This window comes from Sapajus apella, unplaced genomic scaffold (genome assembly GCF_009761245.1).
Source record: "Sapajus apella isolate SASKATOON/1434 unplaced genomic scaffold, GSC_monkey_1.0 scaffold40, whole genome shotgun sequence".
NCBI lineage: Eukaryota > Metazoa > Chordata > Mammalia > Primates > Cebidae > Sapajus > Sapajus apella.
The window spans coordinates 429526-451012 of record NW_022436980.1 but is presented as its reverse complement, the minus strand read 5'-3'; the positions used below and the strand labels follow the sequence as shown (position 1 = coordinate 451012).

The 21487-nt window shown below is 37.5% G+C and overlaps 1 protein-coding gene across 8 annotated transcripts in view; it reads left to right on the top strand.

The window, feature by feature from the left end:
- STXBP5L (syntaxin binding protein 5 like) overlaps positions 1-21487 on the top strand; it is a 421768-nt gene that overhangs the window by 100736 nt on the left and 299545 nt on the right. For all 8 annotated transcript variants that reach the window (XM_032298936.1, XM_032298937.1, XM_032298935.1 and 5 more), the window contains exons 4-5: positions 562-643; positions 7668-7768. In XM_032298936.1, the coding sequence (XP_032154827.1) occupies positions 562-643; positions 7668-7768 (183 nt within the window). The remainder of the gene's footprint in view (positions 1-561; positions 644-7667; positions 7769-21487) is intronic.

Sequence of the window (21487 nt, the reverse complement as noted above, 5' to 3'; positions counted from 1 at the left end):
TATGTCTTAATTTTAGTATGGTATATTTTCTAGTTTTCTTGTTTTTTATTTATCTTTTTATGTAGATATTTTATATTTTCATATAGTCAAATATATCAATTTATTCCTTTATGAACTGAGTTTTAAATCATACTTAGAAGATTTTTGATATGTCAAGTTTATCAACCCATTTACCTATGTCTTTTTAAATTGATCTTATTATTTAATTATATTAAATTATTGACTCATTTTGAATTAATTTTAGTGAAAAGAGTGTTCAATGAATTAAAAAATCTTAAATGAAATGAGACGTATCTGGATTCTTAATTGTTTAACTTCATGCAACAAAGCTGATGTCTTTCAAATTTTTATCATTTTTTTTTCAAATTTTTCAAATTGCTGGAGTACTAAGCAATCTGAGCTATAAAATTTAATTTGCCTCTACTAAGATTTTTCAACTTTTTATTTATAAAAATAAGGGAAACTAAAAAGAAAACATCTCTTGATAAATTAGTTTCTCCTTTGCTCATTAATATTGGTGCTAATTTAAATGTTAGAATCCTTGACTTTTTTTTATATTAGACTCGGGAGACCTGGTGTTGATTGCTATTGCCAACATGAAAGTGGTGCAGCTGTCCTACAGCTCCAATTTTTGATCAATGAGGTAAGGATTATTTTTTGACTACTTAAATCAGACACTCCCCCACTAAATAGTAAATCTATTGATGTAATCATTTAAATACCATGATTCTAAATGCTTAAATATATATGTATGCAATATTACTTCTGATTACATTTTTACAAAAGACTGTACTCCTGTATTGGCCAATTTATTAAATTTTAAAGAAAAAAGATTGTATATACCAGATTCTGTTATTGTTTCTATATAGCATAATTTAGTTTCATTATTTAAATTTTTAAAATAATTCTAATGTCCTTTGATTGCTTCACTGTCCATTAAATTTTTCTTCTATTCACTAACTTCCCAACAACTTAAATTTTGTAACCAAAGCCTAACTTCACGTTTTATCTTTATCTTCCCTGAAATGATCTTTTTTGTTTATATACCTATGGGCCCTTTTATTTGTATATATCTCCAAATGCTTTTGTTGGAATGTATATGCATTTGTATTTATTTTTGTATCCAAAGCTATTATGGAAATTAGCTCTCTACCCTATCTGCATTTTTATAAAATTATAGTGATGAGAAACTCTAAAAACAAAATATGTATTTATGAAGCTTAGAAAAGTTGGAGATATTCTATTAGTAGGAGGCTACTTGTGGCTTTCTTGAATCAGATTTTTATAGTGAAACTTAGAGTCTTTTAGAGCTTCTTTTATGTTAAGTAAGCCAATCAATGTAAAAATACTATAAAAGTTTGTGCCATGCCAAATGCAGGCACTTAGAAAATTGAACTGCCTTGGAAAAAAAGTTTGGTTATTTTCTCATGGCGTGACAATGATCTTTCATTCAGTGCCTGCATATATTTGTATATATCTATACTTGTATATCATCCTAAGAACTTACAATACTAAATGTGGATAAAATGTCTCAGAACTTCACATCAGAGATATGTGAGACAAGAAAGATATTGGCAAATGTTCACTTTTCCCTTCTCTTGGCTCAAAATCTTTCTCAGAAGACTGTCAGATCCTCCTTATTGACAAATCTAGCATATTTCACCTTGTAGGCACACTTGCTATGGGGTACTGAAATGAGAAAGGAAGGTAAAGAAAACATTTGAAAAATATTTCTTTGTAATAACAGCCTTTTTGAGGTCTCTGTGCTACTCTGTTGTTCCTTGTTGAGGGATCTCAGCTTTTGCCTTCTGCGTGGATATATACTGGCAGGCCTAATTTGTTTCCATGTGATTTGTACTGAGTCTAATCCTTTGAGATTTGTCTTCCAGGTCCTATGCTTGCCCCTGTAATACATAGCTAAGAATAAATAAAGACAAGCCTTCAACTTCCTTTAATTGTCCACATAATTTATCTTGAACTACTCACCCTATGTACCTCACACAAAACATCTGCACCTTTTCCCAAACTTCCCAGCTTCTGACCTGACTGGTATTCCTATTCATAGTTTTAAATATTTTCACAGATCTTTATAGTGCTTTTGGTAGGTTCACTTTGCTTTCATAGACTAACTTAGACACTCTGCTAATGTGCTTACTTTCATGTGTCTGTCCCTGTTTGTGCTATTATGGTTAGTACTGTTCACTTCCCTCCAATGTTAAATCACATCTCAGTTTTATCACAGAATTAAGAATACTGGCCAGGTGCAGTGGCTCACACCTGTAATCCCAGCACTTTGGGAGGCTGAGGCAGGTGAATCATGAGGTCAAGAGATAGAGACCATCCTGGCCAAAATGGTGAAAGTCCATCTCTACTAAAAATACAAAAATTAGCTGGGCATGGTGGTGCGCATCTGTCATCCCAGCTACTCAGGAGGCTGAGGCAGGAGAATTACTCGAATCTAGGAGGCGGAGGTTGTAGTGAGCTGAGATCTTGCCACTGTATTCCAGTCTGGTGACAGAGAAAGACACCATCTCATAAAGAAAAACAAAACCAAAAAACATAGAGTTTGATACTAGAATTATTTAGGTATTACACTAAGATGTTAGTGACTATATGTTACTTCAATTCCATTGCCTTTGGCATGTTATATCTTCTGTATAGTATGTAACTATCTCTTGTAGATAATGTTTTATTGTTGTTACATATCATGTTCTATTCTCACCCTATCTCAAGTGAACTTCCACCTCTCTGAGAAATGAGACCAGTATACTGTATCTCAAAAAAAAAAAAAAAAATCAATTGTAGCTCATCAAATGCTTCCAAGGAATCCTAGTAAATTTCTAGTTTCTTTATAGGAAGCATAAAAATCAAGCAGGCAAACAAACACAAAAATTCTCATGGCATATATAGAATATCTTCTATTTCATGGCAGGAAATTATCTCAGTTAATGTTAAGATGTATATATCAAAGGGATAGATCCAAGGTGGCTGAATAGGAACAGCTCTGGAGTGAAGTCCCCAGTTAGAGAAACAAACACAGAGGGTGAGTTATCACCACATTTCCAAATGAGGTACCAGGTGCATCTCAATGGCAATGTTTGCACAGTGGGTGTAATCCAAGAGGGGTGAGCAGAGGCAGGGTAAGGCACTGCCTACCCAGGAGGTGCAATCCACAGAGAAACCCCCTCTCTACCCAATGGAGGCCATCGGAGGCTTGTCCATTCACTCCAGCACTCTGGTTCAGATACTGTGCTTCTCCCACTGTTTTTGCTGCCCACAGACCAGGAGATTCCTGGGCCAAAAAGTCCTACAAGTTTTGAGCACAGCTGATTCAGATGGTGCTGTGGGTTTCCACACAAAAGCTCACACAAATCTGGGCGGCTGTTTCAGCTGGTGCTTGGAATGGCCTGGGAGACAGAGCTGCCCATTCAGCTGAAAAGGAGGGCGCTGAAAGTAGGGAGCCAGGTGATCTGGCTCAGCAGGGCCCATCCCCACAAAGACCAGCAATCTGAAACACTCTGGATTCAAAGTGTCACAGCAAGTGCAGCCGGACCAAGGACAGTCCAGCTCTGTGCTGGGAAGGCTATCTGCCATTATCAAGGCAGTCCACCACTACTGAGGCAGTACACCATTACTGAGGCAGTCTACCATTACTGAGGCAATCTGCCATTAATTAGGCAGTCCGCCATTACCAAAGCAATCCGCTATTACTGAGGCAGTCCAACATTACTGAGTCAGACAGCCAGCCATTACTGAGGCAGTCTCTCAGACCACAGTGCAACCAAATTAGAACTCAGGATTAAGAAGATCACTCAAAATTACACAACTACATAGAAACTGAACAACCTGCCTCTGAATTACTACTGGGTATAGAATGAAATGAAGGCAGAAATAAATAAGTTCTTTGAAACCAATGAGAACAAAGACAAGACATATCAGAATCTCTGGAACACAACTAAAGCAATGTTTACAGGGAAATTTATACCACTAAATGTCCATGGGAGAAAGCAGTAAGATCTACAATCAACAACCTAACATCACAATTAAAAGAAGTAGAGAAGTAAGATCAAATTCAAAAGCTAGCAGAATAAAAGAAATAACTGAGATCAGAGCAGAACTGAAGGAGATAGAGACATAAAAAACCCTTCAAATAAAATCAATGAATCCAGAAGCTGGTTTTTTGAAAATATCAACAAAATAGACCCATAGCCAGACTAAAGAAGAAAAGAGAGAAGAATTAAATAAATGCAATAAAAATGATATAAGGGATATCACCACTGAACCCACACTGGAAATACCTCTATGCAAATAAACTAGAAAATCTAGAAGAAATGGATAAATTCCTGGACACATACACCTTCCAAGACTAAACCAGGAAGAAGTTTAGTCCCTGAATAGACCAATCAAAAGTTCTGAAATTGAGACAGTAATTAATAGCCTACCAACCAAAAAAAGCCCAGGACTAGACAAATTCACAGCCAAATTCTCCCAAAGGTACAAAGAGGAGCTGGTACCATTCCTCCTTGAAACTATTCAAAACAATAGGAAAAGAGGGAGTCCCCCCTAACTCATTTTATGAGGCCAGCATCATCCTGATACTAAAACCTAGCAGAGACACAAGAACAACAGCAACAAGGAAAATTTCAGGCCAATATTTCTGATGAACACAGATGCAAAAATCCTCAATCACATACTGGCAAACTGAATCCAGCAGCACATCAAAACCTTATCCACCATGACCAACTCGACTTTATCCCTGGGATGCAAAACTGTCTCACCATATGCAAATCAATAAACATAATACATCACTTAAACAGAACCAGTCACAAAAACCACAACATTATCTCAATAGGTAAAGAAAAAGCCTTCAATGAAATTCAACACCCATTCACTCTAAAAACTCTCAATAAACTAGGTATTGATGGAACATATCTCAAAATATTAAGAGCTATTTATTATAAACCCACAGCCAATATCATACTGAATGGGCAAAAGCTAGAAGCATTCCCATTCGAAACAGGCAGAAGACAAGGATGCCATCTCTCCCCACTCCTATTTATCATAGTATTGGAAGTTCTGTCTGGGGTAATCAAGCAAGAGAGCAGAAATAAAGGGTATTCAAATAGGAAGAGAGGAAGTCAAATTGTCTCTTTTTGCAGATGACATGATTGTATATTTGAAAAACCCTATAGTCTCAGCCCAAAAATCTCCTTAAGCTGATAAGCAATGTAAGTAAAGTCTCAGGATACAAAATCAACATGCAAAAATCATAAGTATTTCTATATACCAGTGACAGACAAAGAGCCAAACTGTGAGTGAACTCCCATTCACAATTGCTATAAAGAGAATAAAATACATGGGAATGCAACTTACAAGGGAAGTGAAGGACCTCTTCAAGGAGAACCATGAAACACTGCACAAGGAAATCAGAGCAGACACAAACAAATGGGAAAACATTCCATGCTCATGGGTATAAAATATCAATATTGTGAAAATGGCCATACTGCCCAAAGTAATTTATATATTCAGTGCTATCCCCATCAAGCTACCATTGACTCTCTTCACAGAATTAAAAAAAAAAAAAACTATGTTAAATTTTATATGGAAGAAAAAAAAGAGCCTGTATAGATAAGACAATTCTAAGCAAAAAGAACAAAGCTGGAAGCATATATTTCAAACTATAATGCAAGGCAACAGTAATCAAAACTGCATGGTACTGGTACCAAAATAGATATATAGACCAATGGAACAGAACAGAGGCCTCAGAAATTATGCCACACATCTACAACCATCTGATCTTTGACAAACCTGACAAAAGCAATGGGGAAAGGATTCTTTATTTTAATAAATGGTATTGGGAAAACTGGCTAACCATATGCAGAAAACTGAAACTGGACCCCTTCCTTATACCTTATACAAAAATTACCTCCAGATGGATTAAAGGATTAAACATAAGACCTAAAACCATAAAAACCTTAGAAGAAATTCTAGGTAATAGCATTCAGAACATAGGCATGGGCAAAGACTTCATGACTAAAACACCGAAAGCAATGGCAATACAAGCCAAAATTGACAAATGAGATCTAATTAAACTAATGATATTCTGCACAGCAAAATAAACTATTATGAAAGTGAAGAGGCACTCTATAGAATGAGAATAAATTTTTCAATCTATTTATCTGAAAAATGGCTAATATCCAGAATCTACAAGGAATGTAAACATATTTACAAGAAAAAAACCTCATCAAAATGTGGACTATGGATATGAACACTACTTAAAAGAAGACATTCATGCAGCCAACAAACATATGAAAAAAGTCATCACCACTGGTCATTAGAGAAATGCAAATCAAAACCACAATGAGACACCATCTCATGCCAGTTAGAATGGCGATCATTAAAAAGTCAGGAAACGCCAGATGCTGGAAAGAATGTGGAAAAATAGAAACGCTTTTACACTGGTAATGGGAGTATAAGTTAGTTCGAACATTGTGGAAGACTGTGATGATTCCTCAAGGATCTAGAACCAGAAATACCATTTGACCCAGAAATTCCATTACTGGTTATATACCCAAAAGACTATAAATCATTCTAATATAAAGACACATGTGCACGTATGTTTATAGCAGCACTGTTCACAATAACAAAGACTTGGAACCACCCAAATGCCTGTCAATGACAGACTGAATAAAGCAAATGTGGCACATATACACCATGGAATACTATGCAGCCATAAAGATAGATGAGTTCATGTTCTCTGTTGAGACATGGATGAATCTGGAAACTATCATTCTCAGCAAACTAACAGAAGAACAGAAAACCAAGCACCACATATTCTAACTCATAAGTGGGCGTCAAACAATGAGAACACATGGATACAAGGAGGGGAACATCACACACTGGGACTTGTCAGGGATGGGGGCCTAGGGGAAGGATATCATTAGGAGAAATACCTAATGTAGATGATGGGCTGATGGGCATAGCAAACCACCATGGCACATGTATACCTATGTAACAAACCTGCAAGTTCTGCATATGTATTCTAGAACTTCAAGTATATTTTAAAAAAGAATCTTAATTTGATTTTATAGTTATATGAAATTGTAGTTGGAGAAATGCTTTTATTGATATTGTTCTTTATAAATAATAAACTTCTTGGACTGTAAGAAGGAAATTATATTGACTGCACTTTTTAGGAAGAATATACACATTTTAAATGTACAGAAAATTCTTGCAAAGGAGAATTTTTATGTGACCTGTATTCAATTTTATAAGATTGTATTTTGTATTTGCTTCTTAAGGTTATTTAGTATATGTGTGAATAGTAGAAACAACAACAAAAAAATCTAAACCATATTTCTCCCATAGAGAAACCTTTAATGGTCATAATGATGCTATAATAGTTAATTCTCTCTATTGGTAAATGAATATTCCTAAGCTAGTCTTCCTCATTATTGAAATGTAGTGGGTTAGTTTTCTCTTCTGTGCTCAGCATTCTTATCCTTCCTGATTAAGATTTATGCACTTATTCTTCCTTATATTTCTTGGTTATATAGAGACAACTAACTTTTCAGATAGTAAAAAATTGAGTAAAGTAGCATGTTTCTGCTTCACAAAAACCCTAAATTAAGTAAATCACATACTACTTTATCTTCTTTTTGTTCTAGGGTGCCTTGGTCAGTGCAAGTTCAGATGATACACTTCATTTGTGGAACCTTAGACAAAAAAAGCCAGCTATTCTCCATTCTCTTAAATTTAACCGAGAAAGGTAAGAACCTATGAGTTAAATAATTTCTTAATGTACAAAATTATTTTTTGAACAAGTTTTGGTTAATTTTATCGGATTTTTTTTTCTCAAATTCCAACAGCTAGAAATAATGTAATGTTTATGCTTACTTTTATAGTGGTTTCTTTTTTATAGGAAATGCGTAACTAATATAGACCCAGTCAGCTACTAATGCAATGTTTATTAGCTTTAAGAGTTTACGGGCTGAGATTATGGTGTTTTCTACATATAGAATCATATTATCTGCAAAAAGAGATTGTTGATTTTCTTTCTTCCTATTAATATTTACAGGCCTTTTATTTCTTTCTCTTTCATGATTGCTCTGGCTAGGACTTTCAGTATTATGTTGGCTAGGAATGATGAGAGATGGCATTCTTGTTTTGGTTCTCAAGGGGAATGCTTTCAGCTTTTGTCCATTCAGTATGATGTTGGCTGTGGGTTTGTCATAGATGGCTCATTATTTTGAAATATTTTCCTTCAATGCCCAGTTTGTTGAGGGCTTTTAACATGCAGGACGTTGAATTGTACCAGAAGCCTTTTCTGCATGTATTGAGATAGTCATGTGATTTTCGTTTTCAGTTCTGTTTATGTAGTAGATCATATTTATTTATTTGTGATTATTGAACCAACCTTGCTTCCATGGGATAAAGCTTACAAGAGTGTGGTGGATTATCTTTCTCATGTGCTGCAGGATTCAGTTTGCTAGTTTTTTTTGAGAATTTTTAAATCTGTATTCATCAAGGATATTGGCCTGAATATTTTTTTATTGTGTTTCTGCCAGGTTTTGGTATCAGGATGAAGCTGGCTTCATAGAATGAGTTGAAGAGGAGTTCCTCCTCCTCAATTTTTTGGAGTAATTTCTGTCAGAATGGTACAAGCTCTTCTTTATGCATCTGGTGGAATTTGGCTGTGAATCTTTCTTGTCCTGAGTCCTTTATGGTTGGTAGGCTTTTTATTACTGATTCAATTTTGGAACTATTTATTGGTCTGTCTAGGGATTCGGTTTCTCCCTGGCTCAATTTTGGGAGTTTGTATGTTTGCAGGAATGTATTTATTTCTTTTAGGTTTTCTAGTGTATGTGCAGAGGTGTTCTCTGAGGGTTTTTTATATTTCTGTGGGATTGGTGCTAATGTCTTTTTTGGCATTTCTGATTATTTGGATCTTCTCTTTTTTTCTCTTTATTAGCATAACTAGTGGCCTATCATATTTCTTCTGTCAAAAAAACAACTCTTGTATTCATTGATCTTTTGTATGTTTTTTTGTCTCTTAGTTTCCATCATTTCAGATTTGCTATTAGTTATTTTTTATCTTTTGCTAGCTTTGGGTTTGGTTTGATTTTGTTTCTTTAGTTTCTCTAGGTGTAATGTTAGGTTGCTAATTTAAGATTGTATGAATTTTTGATGTGAGCATTTAGCAGTATAAACTTTTCTCTTAGCACTACTTTAACTGTGTCCTAGAGTTGCTCGTATTTTTTTTGGTTCTCAGTAGTTTCAGAGAATTTCCTGATGTCTGCCATAATTTTATTGTTTACCCAAAGGTCATTCAATAGCAGATTGTTTAATTTCTATGTAATTGTATGGTTTTTAACAATTTTCTTAGTGTTGATTTTTATTTTATTGCATTGTGGTCTGAGAATGTGGTTGGTATGATTTGAATTTAACAGTTTTTCTGAGGATTGTTTAATGTCCAGTTGTTCTAGAACTAAAACATTTAGGGATTGATTTTAGAGTATGTGCTATGTGCAGATAAGAAGATGGTATATTCTGTTCTTTTTGGGTGGATCATTTTGTAGATGTCTAATTTGGTTCCATTTGGTCAAGTGTTAAGTTTAGGTCCTGAAAATCCTTGTTAATTTTCTGGCTGGATGGTCTATCTAAAAACTGTCAGTGGGGTGTTGAAGTTTCTCACTATTATTGTGTGGAAATCTAAGTCTCTTAGTAGATCTCTAAGAACTTGCTTTATGAATCTGGGTGTGCCTGTGTTGAGTGCATAAATATTTAGGATAGTTAGGTATTTTTGTTGAATTGAACCATTTACCATTATGTAATGACCTTCCTTGTCTTTTTTGATCTTTGTTGGCTTAAAGTCTTTTTTTTTTTTTTCCTGAAATTAGAATAACAACCCCTGATTTTTTGTTTTCTATTTGCTTGGTATATTTTCTTTTATCCCTTTACATTGAGCCTATGGGGTGTCATTGCATGTGAGATGGGTCTCTTGAAGACAGCATACTATTCAGTCCTTCTTCATTTAGCTTGCCAATCTGTGCCTTTTAATTGGAACATTTAGCCCATTTACATTCAAGTTTAATATTGATATGTGTGGATTTGATCCTTTCATCATGTTTCTAGCTGGCTATTGTGCAGACTTGTTTTTGTGGTTGCTTTATAGGGTCAATAGTTTGCATACCTAAGTGTGTTTTTGTAGTAGCTTATAACAGTCTTTGCTTTCCATATTTAGCACTCCTTTCAGGACCTCTTGTAAGGCAGGTCTGGTTGTCATGAATTCCCAGACAAGCATTTGCTTGTCTGGAAAAGATCAAATTTCTCCTAGGTTTATGAAGCTTAGTTTGTCTGTATATGAAATTCTTGCTTGGAAATTCTTTTATTTAATAAGGCTTAATATAGGCCCTCAATTTCTTCTGGCTTGTAAAGTGTCTATCGAAAGGTCCTCTGTTAGCCTGATGGGGTTTCCATTGTAGGTGCCTTGCCTCTTCTTTCCAGCTGCCTTTTCACTTTTTCCCTTTTATTTCAGCCTTGGAGAATCTGAAGATTATGTGTCTTGGCTGTGGTCTTTTTGTGTAGTATCTCACTTAGGTTCTCTGCATTTCCTGAATTTGTGTTTAGGCCTCTCTAGTGAGGTTGGGGAAGTTTTCACGGATGATATTCTGAAATACGTTTTCCAAGTTGCTTACTCTCTCCTTATCTCTTTCAGGGACACCATTGAGTTATAGATTTGCTTTCTTTACATAATCTCTTATTTTTTTGAGCATTTTGTTTATTTTTTTCTCTGACCACTATAGTTAAGGGAACCAGTCATCGAACTTGCAGATTCTTTTCTGAACTTGGTCTATTCTTCTGTCAATACTTGTGATTACATTATGAAATTCTTGTAGTGTATTTTCCACTCTATCAGGTCAGTTTGAATCTTTATTTCATTTTTTATTGTTATGAGATGGAGTCTTACTCTGATGCCCAGCCTGGAGTGCAGTGGTGCAATCGTTGCTCACTGCAAACTCAACTTTTTGGGTTCAAGCAATTCTCCTGCCTCAGCCTCCTGAGTAGCTGAGACTTAGGCTCATGCCACCACATCTGGCTAATTTTTGTATTTTTACTAGAGGCAGGGTTTCGCCATGTTTGTCAGGCTTGTCTTTAACTCTGACCTGGTGATCCACCCACCTTGGTCTCCCAAAGTGTTGGGATTATAGACATGAGCTACTGTGCCTGGCCAAGTCTTTCTTAAAATGTCTATTTTATCTATCAGCTCTTGTGTCATTTTATTGTCATCCTTAGATTCTTTGTATTGGGTTTCAACTTTCTCCTGAATCTTTATGGTCTTCATTTTTATTGAGATTCTGAATTCTATTTTTGCCATTTTAGTCTGGTTAAGAATTCTCACTGGGGAACTAGTGTAGTCATTTGTGGGAAAGAAGACACTCTGTATTTTTGAGTTGCCAGAGTTCCTGTGCTGGATCTTTCTGATATGTGTGGGTTGATTTTTTTTTTTTTTTTTTTTTGTTATCAACTGTGGTGTAATTTGAGCACAGTCAGTTGACTTCCTTTCTAGATGTTTTCAGAGGGCTGAGGCTTTGTGCCAGATTTTTACTTGTGCTAAATTCTTATCCTTGATTTCACAGGGAGGCATATTAGCAAAATGTTTTTCATGTTGAAAATATTTTTGGGTTGTGATCCAGTAGATGGCACTTAAGCATAATGGCCAGTAGGCAGGCTTTTGCTCAGCAATGTGCCACCTCTATTTTTTCTCAATTTCAGTCTCTTAATATTCTGAAAGTGTGGGCTCCTTTCCCACTTGAATGTTGGCTGTATGTCTTGTCTTGGTATTCCCAGGTTGCACACCACAGCCCTGGGACAAGCTCAGGCTTTTTGTTCCTTACCTTGCTTGGAGACAACAGGGGAAGAATCCTTGCCAAGGTCAGTGGCAGTGGCAGAGGACCTTTCACTTTCTCCTTGGGGCTCCACCCTAGAGAAATGCAGAGCTGGTGACTGTTAGTGTATTCAGCCAGGTGTGAGGTGGCTGTATTGTGGGCTCAAGCTTGGTGGGCACTGCCTGGTTATGAGTAGGGGGGATGGAGGGCTCATGGGGAAGACAGAATAGCCTCTTCTCCTCAGGGCAACAGCTGCAGTTTGTTCAAGGTGTGGTTTAAGCACTCAGGTCTTTGCTTTTTTCTCAGTCTGAGGGCGATATGGGAGGTGGGTGGGGAAGTGCTAGGTAGAGAACGGTGGTGTCTGTGGCAAGGACTCCATCCTCATGCCGCTGCCCATAGACGTATGTGAGAACAGGCACTCCTGTTTTCACTCCCAAATGTTGCATTTTCCAAGACCACTCTGGTCTGCCATGCCCCGATCCTGTGTCCATATAAATCCCAAAGACCATAGTAGGCATTACACACACAAGTGGCTAGACATCAAAAGGAGTAAAAGAGCACACCAACTGACACTAGCACACACTGGCAGGCCATCAAGGTGGGATGATGCAGAATTCAGTTGGGACTGAACTCCAGGGGAAGGCCACCTTCCCAGTCCATCTGCCTTCTGGCTCCCCATCCACCTCACTGAGGGATACCTCCACCACTCAATAAAACCTTGCACTTATCTTCCGAGCCCACTTGTGATCTGATTTTTATGGTACTCTAGGGCAAGAACCTGGGATACAGAAAGCCCTCTGTCCTTGCCGCAATGCAGACGGTCTAATTGAGGTGATTAATGCAAGCCTCCTTCAGACTGCAAAACTGAAAGAGCTTACTATAACACATGCCTGCTGTGTCTTCAGGGACTATAAACACTCAACCCTAGACACTGCCATGGGATTGGAGCCCCAAAACGCTCCCCATGACCTGCCCATCTGCATGCTCCCCCTAGGGGTTTGAGCAGCAGGGCACACGAGAAGCGAGCCACACCTCCGTCACATGTACTATGTGAGGGGGATAAGGAACATTAGTTTTGTTTCAAGAGCAGAAAGGTTAGTACCTCTGCAGTGGCAGTGGCAGAGGGGTTTTCAATTGCTTCTGGGAGCTCTATCTGAGGGGACACAGAACTGTTGCTATTGAGGATGTTCAACTGAGGGAGTGTGGTGACTGCACTGCTGGCCTGAGCTGGGGGCCCTGCTTGGTGAAGTGGAGAGGCTTAAGGGTTCACAGGGAGGAAGCTGGGCTTGTCTCTTTATAGTGATTGTGTTGTGCTAGCTGTATGAATAAAGTCCTCAAGGTTTTTGTTTCATCTGTAGTTCAAGGGCAACAAGGGCGTAACTGCTGCCATGGCAATAGCAGAGAGGCTTTTGGTTCCTTCTGGGAGCCCCTCCCCAGGGAAACACAGAGCCACCAGCAGTGAGAATGTTCAGCTGAGGATGGGACATCTGTTCTGCTGTCCCAAGCCAGGGACACTACTTGGTTATGAGTGAGGCGAGGACTCACAGGGAAGAGAGACTGTGCTCCTCTCTGTACTATGGCTGTAGTGTGGTATAGGTTCCAGTATAATAACGAGGCCCTTTGTCCCTTCCCCTGCCTGAGGGGAGTAAAGGTGGTACTATTTCACCTACAATGGTAGAAGGGCTGTTGCTTGTCTCTGGGATTTCCTCCTCAGTGAAATGCAGAGCTGCCATCTGCTGAAGTGCTGAGGCAGGGCAGAGTGAATGTGTGGGAACCCAGGTCAAGAGGTACTGCACAGTGAAAAGTAGTGGAAGCAGGGATTCATGTGGACAACAGTCTGGCTGCTTTTTCATAAAGTGGCTGTGTTGTGCTAGGGGTTGTATTGGTCCCCAACCACTACACTTCCTCTCAATCCCAAGGGCAACAAGACCAAGGGCTGCAAGGCAGCAAAAATGGTGGCTTGCTTTCTCCTTTGGGACACTCTGTTTCAGAAAAGCACAGAGCTGCTACTAGCCTGAGAGCCTAGATGGGGGTGGCTGGAGACCCCTCTAGGGTGGCACTGTCCAGAGAAGAGTAGCAGGGTTCGGGACCCATGTAGAAAACAGTCTGCTGCTTTTCTGTAAGGTGGCTACACTGTGCTAGGAGTTCATGGTAGTCCCTAATCACTGTGTACCCTCCTGATCTTGGGGACATCAGGAGGGAAGGTTGTGGGGCAACAAACAAGGTGGCCTGCCTCTCCCTCTGGGAAATCTGTCCCAGGGAAGTGGAGAGCTGGTATTGGCCCAAGAGTCCAGTGTGGGGTGGCTGAAGTTCTAGGTCAAAAGGCCTTGCCCAGTGAGGATTAGCAGGTGTGAGGGCTCACATGGAAAAACGTCTGTCTACTTTTCCTTAAGATGGCTGCCTTGTACTGGTTGTCTACAATTGCCCCAGTTACTGCATACATTCCCCGGCCTGTGGGCAAACAGGAGGGAGGGTTATATGTGATCTGCCTCCCCCTCTGGGAGCTCCATCCCAGAAAAGCATAGAACTACTTCTGATTCAAGAATTCTGTTAGGGCATTGGTGGCCTCACTAGTGTCCCAGGCTGGTGGGCCTTATCCTGTACCTTGCAGGATAAAGCCTATTGGACCTTGTTCCTCTCCAGCCCCATGGATTGAGCCCCTTTCCTGGGGATACGTGAGGGAGCCTAGCTCCCTCCATTGCTAGAGCTTCAGTTGCTGGTGTTGGTGTGCCTGTTGATCCAATACTCCTGGGAGTGATGGCTCTGCCCAGACTCCACATAGCTCTTTGCATGTTGGTCTGGAGGCCCTGGTTGGACGGATCATGAGGATGATCCTGAGTTCAAGGATGCAAAGGTCCATGGCAGAAGCGTGGATCTCTGGGGACTCTCACTCACTCTTGTCTGTGGTGGGAGGACTCCCCTGGCTCTGTGCCACTTCTGGGTGGGCAGTTGTCCTGTCTTACTCTTCTGTGTTCACTGTGGGTGATGTTGTTTCCCTAATAATATAAAATCCTGTGTTTGCACCTGGATGTTCTGGTTGAAGAGCTAGTGTCCATTCACCACTGTTTCTTCTCTCCATGAGAGTGGTGCTAATTAGCCACTTCTAGTCAACCATGTTGCCCCAAGTCTCTATACTTAGTATTTTTTTTAATGAGGAAGGGAATTTATGTTATAGACACTTGTTAAAACTAGATAGGATTTACTTCTTTAGATTAGTTCTAATTTTGGTTATTTTAGTTTAAAATTTAATACAAGTAATGTAGCAGAAATTTCAAGGATATTGAAAAATTTTAGATTAGTAAAGAGTTGGTTTTTATACTATTTCTTTTACCTTACTGGTAAAATATTACTGATTTAGATTACCATATTGATTTTATCTTTATCTCTGTTGGTAAGATTTTTCTTCTAGCTTTGAGTAGATCTGACCATATACTTTTATGTGGATGGACAGAGTGTTTTTACTTCCCCCTCACAAACGGGATGTTGAAGGAAATTTTCTGGCCCCTTCTATGGCCTTTTTGGGAGGGAGAAATTAGTGATGATGATTTCCAATTATAATTTTATTATCTCAACTGAGTTAGATTAATTGATAGAAACATAAAAAAGCCAGCTGACAGATTTAAGTTTTGATCACAGATACTTTGAAAATGTTTTAATGCTTACATTAAATATGATCTTCATCTTTTTAAGAAAGATACATATTGTCATGTGACTTGAGAACATTAACGATCACAATTTTTTGTAGGAGGGGAAGTTATCTATCAAAGTATGGTGAATGGGAGGTTCATGTCTATATAGAATTTAACAAAGGATCTTTTGGAACAGTCTCCAAACCCTCTGATATTAGACATTTAATTATGTAGATATTCTAAGTACTCTTATGCTTATGCTGCATGTGTTTCAGTTTACTGAATTTATACTATAAATTTTAGCTTGTTTCATTAGGACACCTACACTTTTTAGTCTTATAGTTTTTGAAGGCAGAAACCAGCCTTAGATTGTTAAGCAATAGGCTTTTATTATTGTTATTTTTGGAGTATTATTGTTGAAGACAGGATCCCAGGCTGGAGTGCAATGGTATGATCATAGCTTACTACAGCCTCAAAACTGTGGCTGAAGCAATTCTCCTGCCTCAGCCTCCTTTAGTGCTGGGACTATGGACATGTGCCACCATACCGAGCTATTTTTTTTAAGTGGCGATGGTTTCTTACTATGCTTTTTTTGAGACAGAGTCTTACTCTATCACCTAGGCTGGAATACAGTAGCATGAATATGGCTCACTATAACCTTGAACTTCTTGGCTCAAGCATTCCTCCTGCCTTAGCCTCCTTAGTAGCTGGGACCACAGGTGTGCACTATGATGCCTGGCTAATTTTATTTTATTTATTTATTTATTTATTTATTTGTTAGAGACAGAGCCTCTCCATGTTGCACAGGCTGGTTTCAAATTCCTGGGCTCAAGCAATCCTCCCACCTTAGCCTCCCAAAGTGCTGGGATTAGAGGTGTGAGCCACCATCCTTGTCCTGGGATCTCACTGTGTTGCCTAGGCTAGATTTGAAATACTGGGCTCAAGCCATCCTCCTTCCTTGGCCCCACAAAGAATTAGAATTACAAGTATGAACCATTGCATTTGGTAAGGCTTACATATTCTGTTTCTGGTGGATGATCCTTGGACTTCTTCCAAATACAATTTTAAACCTAAGTAAGGAAGAAAAAAGTCTTGATTTTTGTAATGCATGATCTGGGTAATGAATAAAATAAAACATTTGTATTTTAGGCGTAGCTAGCAGTCCTTGCTATCACAATCATAAATTTATGTAATACTGGAGAAAGCATGGAGTTGCTTTATAGGCCTTTTGAGTGAAAATCAAATGTAGGCTATGATATACAGGCCCTTAAATTATCTGTACTTATTATGTATATTTACTTTATCTTACTCTAGTGTTCTGCTAATTAATATGAGAGAATTTCTGAAGAATATTCATTAAACTGGAAGGAAGCAATATTTTGTTTAAAACCTTATAATTTGTGAAGTTTCTAGCAAACTTTATCCATCTGAATTGGCTTTTACAGACCCAATTTGTAACCCACATTTAAAATATCATTTTATAAAGGCAATTTGAATTGGATTTGATTCTTTTCAAAGTCTTGCATAACTATTATATTTACTGGGTTTGACATTCAAAAGGCACAACAGTATATACAGTAAAGGATCTTTCTTTATTCCTATCCCCTGGACACTTACTTAGTTCTCCTGAGCAGAGCTAAATAGTGTAATTAATTTACTGTGTCTTTACAGACAATCATTATGTACATATATAAGCAAATATGTAACAATTTTATTTCTTATGTATACATAAGCTAAACAGAAAATCATATATATATATATATATATATATATATAATATATGTATATAGAATATCATATTGTTTTGGTTAAACAAATTAGCAAGACCTTTAAACAAATTAGCAAGATCTTTAGAATATACTATAAAGAGGGAAAAAAGAAAGACACAAAATATACATATATATTTGTATATATGTTTTATATATACCAAATATGTTGTTAAATTAGCAAGATCTTTAGAATATATTGTTTTTTATTTTTATTTTATTATTGTACTTTGAGTTCTCGGGTACATCTACAGGGCATGCAGGTTTATTACACAGATATACAAGTGCCATGGTGGTTTGCTGCATCCATCACCCCATCATCTACATTAGTTATTTCTCCTAATGCTATCCTTCCTCTAGCCCCCTTACCCACTGACTGGCCCAGTTGTGTAATGTTCCCCTCCCTGTGTCCATGTGTTCTCATTGTTCACCTCCCACTTGTGACTGAGAACATGCAGTGTTTGTTTTTCTGTTCCTGCGTTAGTTTGCTGAGAATGATGATTTCCGGCTTCATCTGTGTTCCTGCAGAAGACATGAACTCATCCTTTTTTATGGTTACATTGTATTTCATGGTATATATGTGCCACATTTTCTTCTTCCAGTCTATTATTGATGGGCTTTTGGGTTGGTTCCAAGTCTTTGCTACTGTGAACAGTGCTGTAATAAACATACATGTGCAGGTGTTTTTATAGCATGATGATTTATAATCCTTTGGGTATATACCTAGTAAGGGATTGCTGGGTCAAATGGTATTTCTAGTTCTAGATCCCTGGGGAATCACCACACAGTCTTCCACAATGGTTGAACTAATTTACAGTCCCATTAACAGTGTAAAAGTGTTCCTATTTTTCCACGTTGTCTCCAGCATTTGTTGTTTTATGACTTTTTAATGATCGTCATTCTAAATGGCATGAGATGGTGTCTCATTGTGGTTTTGATTTGCATTTCTTTAATGACCAATAATAATGAGCTTTTTTCTATGTGTTTGTTGTCTGTATAAATGTCTTCTTTTGAGAAGTGTCTGTTCATATCCTTCACCCACTCTTTGATGGAGTTGTTTGTGGGCTTTTTTTTTTTTTTTTTGGCAAATTTCTTTAAGTTCTTTGTAGATTCTGGTTATTAGCCCTTTGTCAGATGGATAGATTACAAAAGTTTTCTTGCAATCCATAGGTTGCCTGTCCCTGTGATGATACATTCTTTTGCTGTGCAGAAGCTCTTTAATTTAATTTAGATCTCATTTGTCAATGTTGGCTATTGTTGCCACTGCTTTTGGTGTTTTAGTCATGAAGTCTTTGCCGATGCCTATGTCATGAATGGTATTGCCTCATTTTTTTTTCCAGGATTTTTGTGGTTTTAGGTCTTACGTTTAAGTCTTTAATCTATCTTGTGTTAATTTTTGTATAAGGTGTAAAGAAGGGGTCTAGTTTCAGTTTTCTTCATATGGCTAGCCAGTTTTCTCAACATCATTTATTGAATAGGGAATCGTTTCCCCATTGCTTTTTTTTTTTTTTTTTGTCAGGCTTGTCAAAGATCAGATGGTTATAGACGTGTAGTGTTGTTTCTTAGGACTTTGTTCTGTTTCATTGGTCTTTATATCTGTTTTAGTACCAGTACCATGCTGTTTTGGTTACTGTATCCTTCTACTATAGTTTGAAGTCAGGAAGCATGATGCCTCCAGCTTTGTTGTTTTTGTTTCCTTTTGTTTCAGATTGTCTTGGCTGTACAGGCTCTTTTTTGGTTTTATATGAAATTAAAAGTAGTTTTTTCTAATTCTGTGAAGAAAGTCAATGGCAACCTGATAGGGATAGCATTGAATCTATAAGTTACTTTGGGCAGTATGGCAATTTTCATGATGTTGATTTTTCCTACCCATGAACATGGAATGTTATTTCATTTGTTTGTGTGCTCTCTTATTTCCTTGAGCAATGGTTTGTAGTTCTCCTTGAAGAGATCCTTCACGTCCCTTAAGTTGTATTCCTAGGTATTTTATTTTCTTTGTAGCAGTTGTGAATGGGAGTTCACTTATGATTTGGTTCTCTGTTTGTCTATTATTGGTGTATAGGAATGCTTGTGATTTTTGCACATTGATTATGTATCCTGAGACTCTGCTGAAATTGCTTATCAGCTTAAGGAGATTTGGGCTAAGACTATGGGGTTTTCTAATTATACAAACATGTCATCTGCCAGCAGAGACAATTTGACTTCCCCTCTTCCTATTTGAATACACTTTATTTCTTTCTCTTGCCTGATTGCTTTGGGCAGAACTTCCAATACTATGTTGTATAGAAGTGATGAGAGAGGGCATCCTTGTCTTGTGCCAGTTTTCAAAGGGAATGCTTCCAGTTTTTGCCCATTCAATGTGATATTGGCTGTGGGTTTGTCGTAAATAGCTCTTATTTTGAGATATGTTCCCTCAATACTCAGTTTATTGAGAGCTTTTAGCATGAAGGAGTATTGAGTTCTATCAGAGGCCTTTTTTGCATCTATTGAGAAAATCATATGATTTTTTTCATTTGCTCTGTTTATATGGTGGATTATGTTTACTGATTTGCATATGTTGAGCCAGCCTGCAACCCAGGGATAAAGCCACCTTGATCATGGTGGATAAGGTTTTGATGTGCTGCTGGATTCGGTTTGCCAGTATGTGATTGAGGATTTTTGCATCTATGTTCATCAGGGATATTGGTTTGAATTTTTTTTGTTGTTGGTGTGTGTCTGCCAGGTTTTGGTATCAGGATGCTGGTGGTCTCATAAAATGAGTCAGGAAGGATTCCCTCTTTGTTTTTATTTTTTGGAATACTTACAGGAGAAATGGTACCAGCTCCTTTTTGAACCTTTGTTAGAATTTGGCCGTTAATTTTTCTGGTCCTGGGCTTTTTTTGGTTGGTAGGCTAGTAATTACTGCCTCAATTTCAGAACTTGTTATTGGTCTGTTCAAGGACTCAACTTCTTCCTAGTTTAGTCTTGGGAGGTATATGTGTCCAGGAATTTATCCATTTCTTCTAGATTTTCTAGTTTATTTGCATAGCGGTGTTTATAGTATTCTCTGATGGTAGTTTGTATTTCTGTAGGATCAGTGGTGATATCCCCTTTATCATTTTTCATTGTGTCTATTTGATTCTTTTCTCTTTTCTTCTTTATTAGTCTGGCTAGTGATCTATCTATTTTGTTGATCTTTTCAAAAAAACAGCTCCTGGAATCATTGATTATTTTTTTTTAAAGATATTTTTGGTCTCTGTCTCCTTCAGTCCCACTTTAATCTTAGTTATTTCTTGTCTTCTGCTGGCTTTTGAATTGATTTGCTCTTGCTTCTCCACTTCTTTTAATTGTGATGTTTGGTTTTGTTGATTTTAGCTCTTTCCTGCTTTCTCTTATGGACACTTAGTGCTGCAAACTTCCCTCTAAACATTGCTTTAGCTCTGTCCAAGGGATGCTGGTACATTGTGTCTTTGTTCTCATTGGTTTCAAAGAACTTACTCATTTCTACCTTCATTTCATTATTTACCCAGTTGTTATACTGAAGCAGATTTTGCAATTTTCCTGTAATGTTGTCATTTTTAGTGAGTTTCTTAATTCTAATCTCTAAATGGATTTCACTGTGGTTTGAGAGACTGTTTGTTATGATTTCTTTTGCATTTGCTGAGGAATGTTTTACTTCCAATTATGTGGTTAATTTTAAAATAAGTGCAATATGGTGCTGAGAAGAATGCATATTCTGTTGATTCAGGGTGGAGAGTTTAGTAGATGTCTATTAGGTGCACTTGGTCCAGAGCTGAGTTCAAGTTCTGAATATCTCTGTTAATTTTCTGCCTTGTTGATCTGTCTAATATTGACAGGCGAGTTTTAAGTCTCTTACTATTATTGTGTGGGAGTCTAAGTCTCTTTTTAGGTCTCTAAGAACTTGCTTTATGAGTCTGGGTTTTCCTGCATTCATTGCATATATATTTAGGATAGTTAGCTCTTTTTATTGCATTACCATTATGTAATGCCCTTCTTTGTCTTTTTTTTTTTTTTTTTTAATCTTGGTTGGTTTAAAGTCTCTTTTATCAGAGACTAGGATTGCAAAGCCTGCTTTTATTGCTTGGCAAATATTCCCCCATTCATTTATTTTTAGCCTATGTGTGACTTTGCACCTGAGATAGGTCTCCTATATATAGTACACCAATGGTTTTTGACTCTTTATCCAATTTTGCAATCTGTGTCT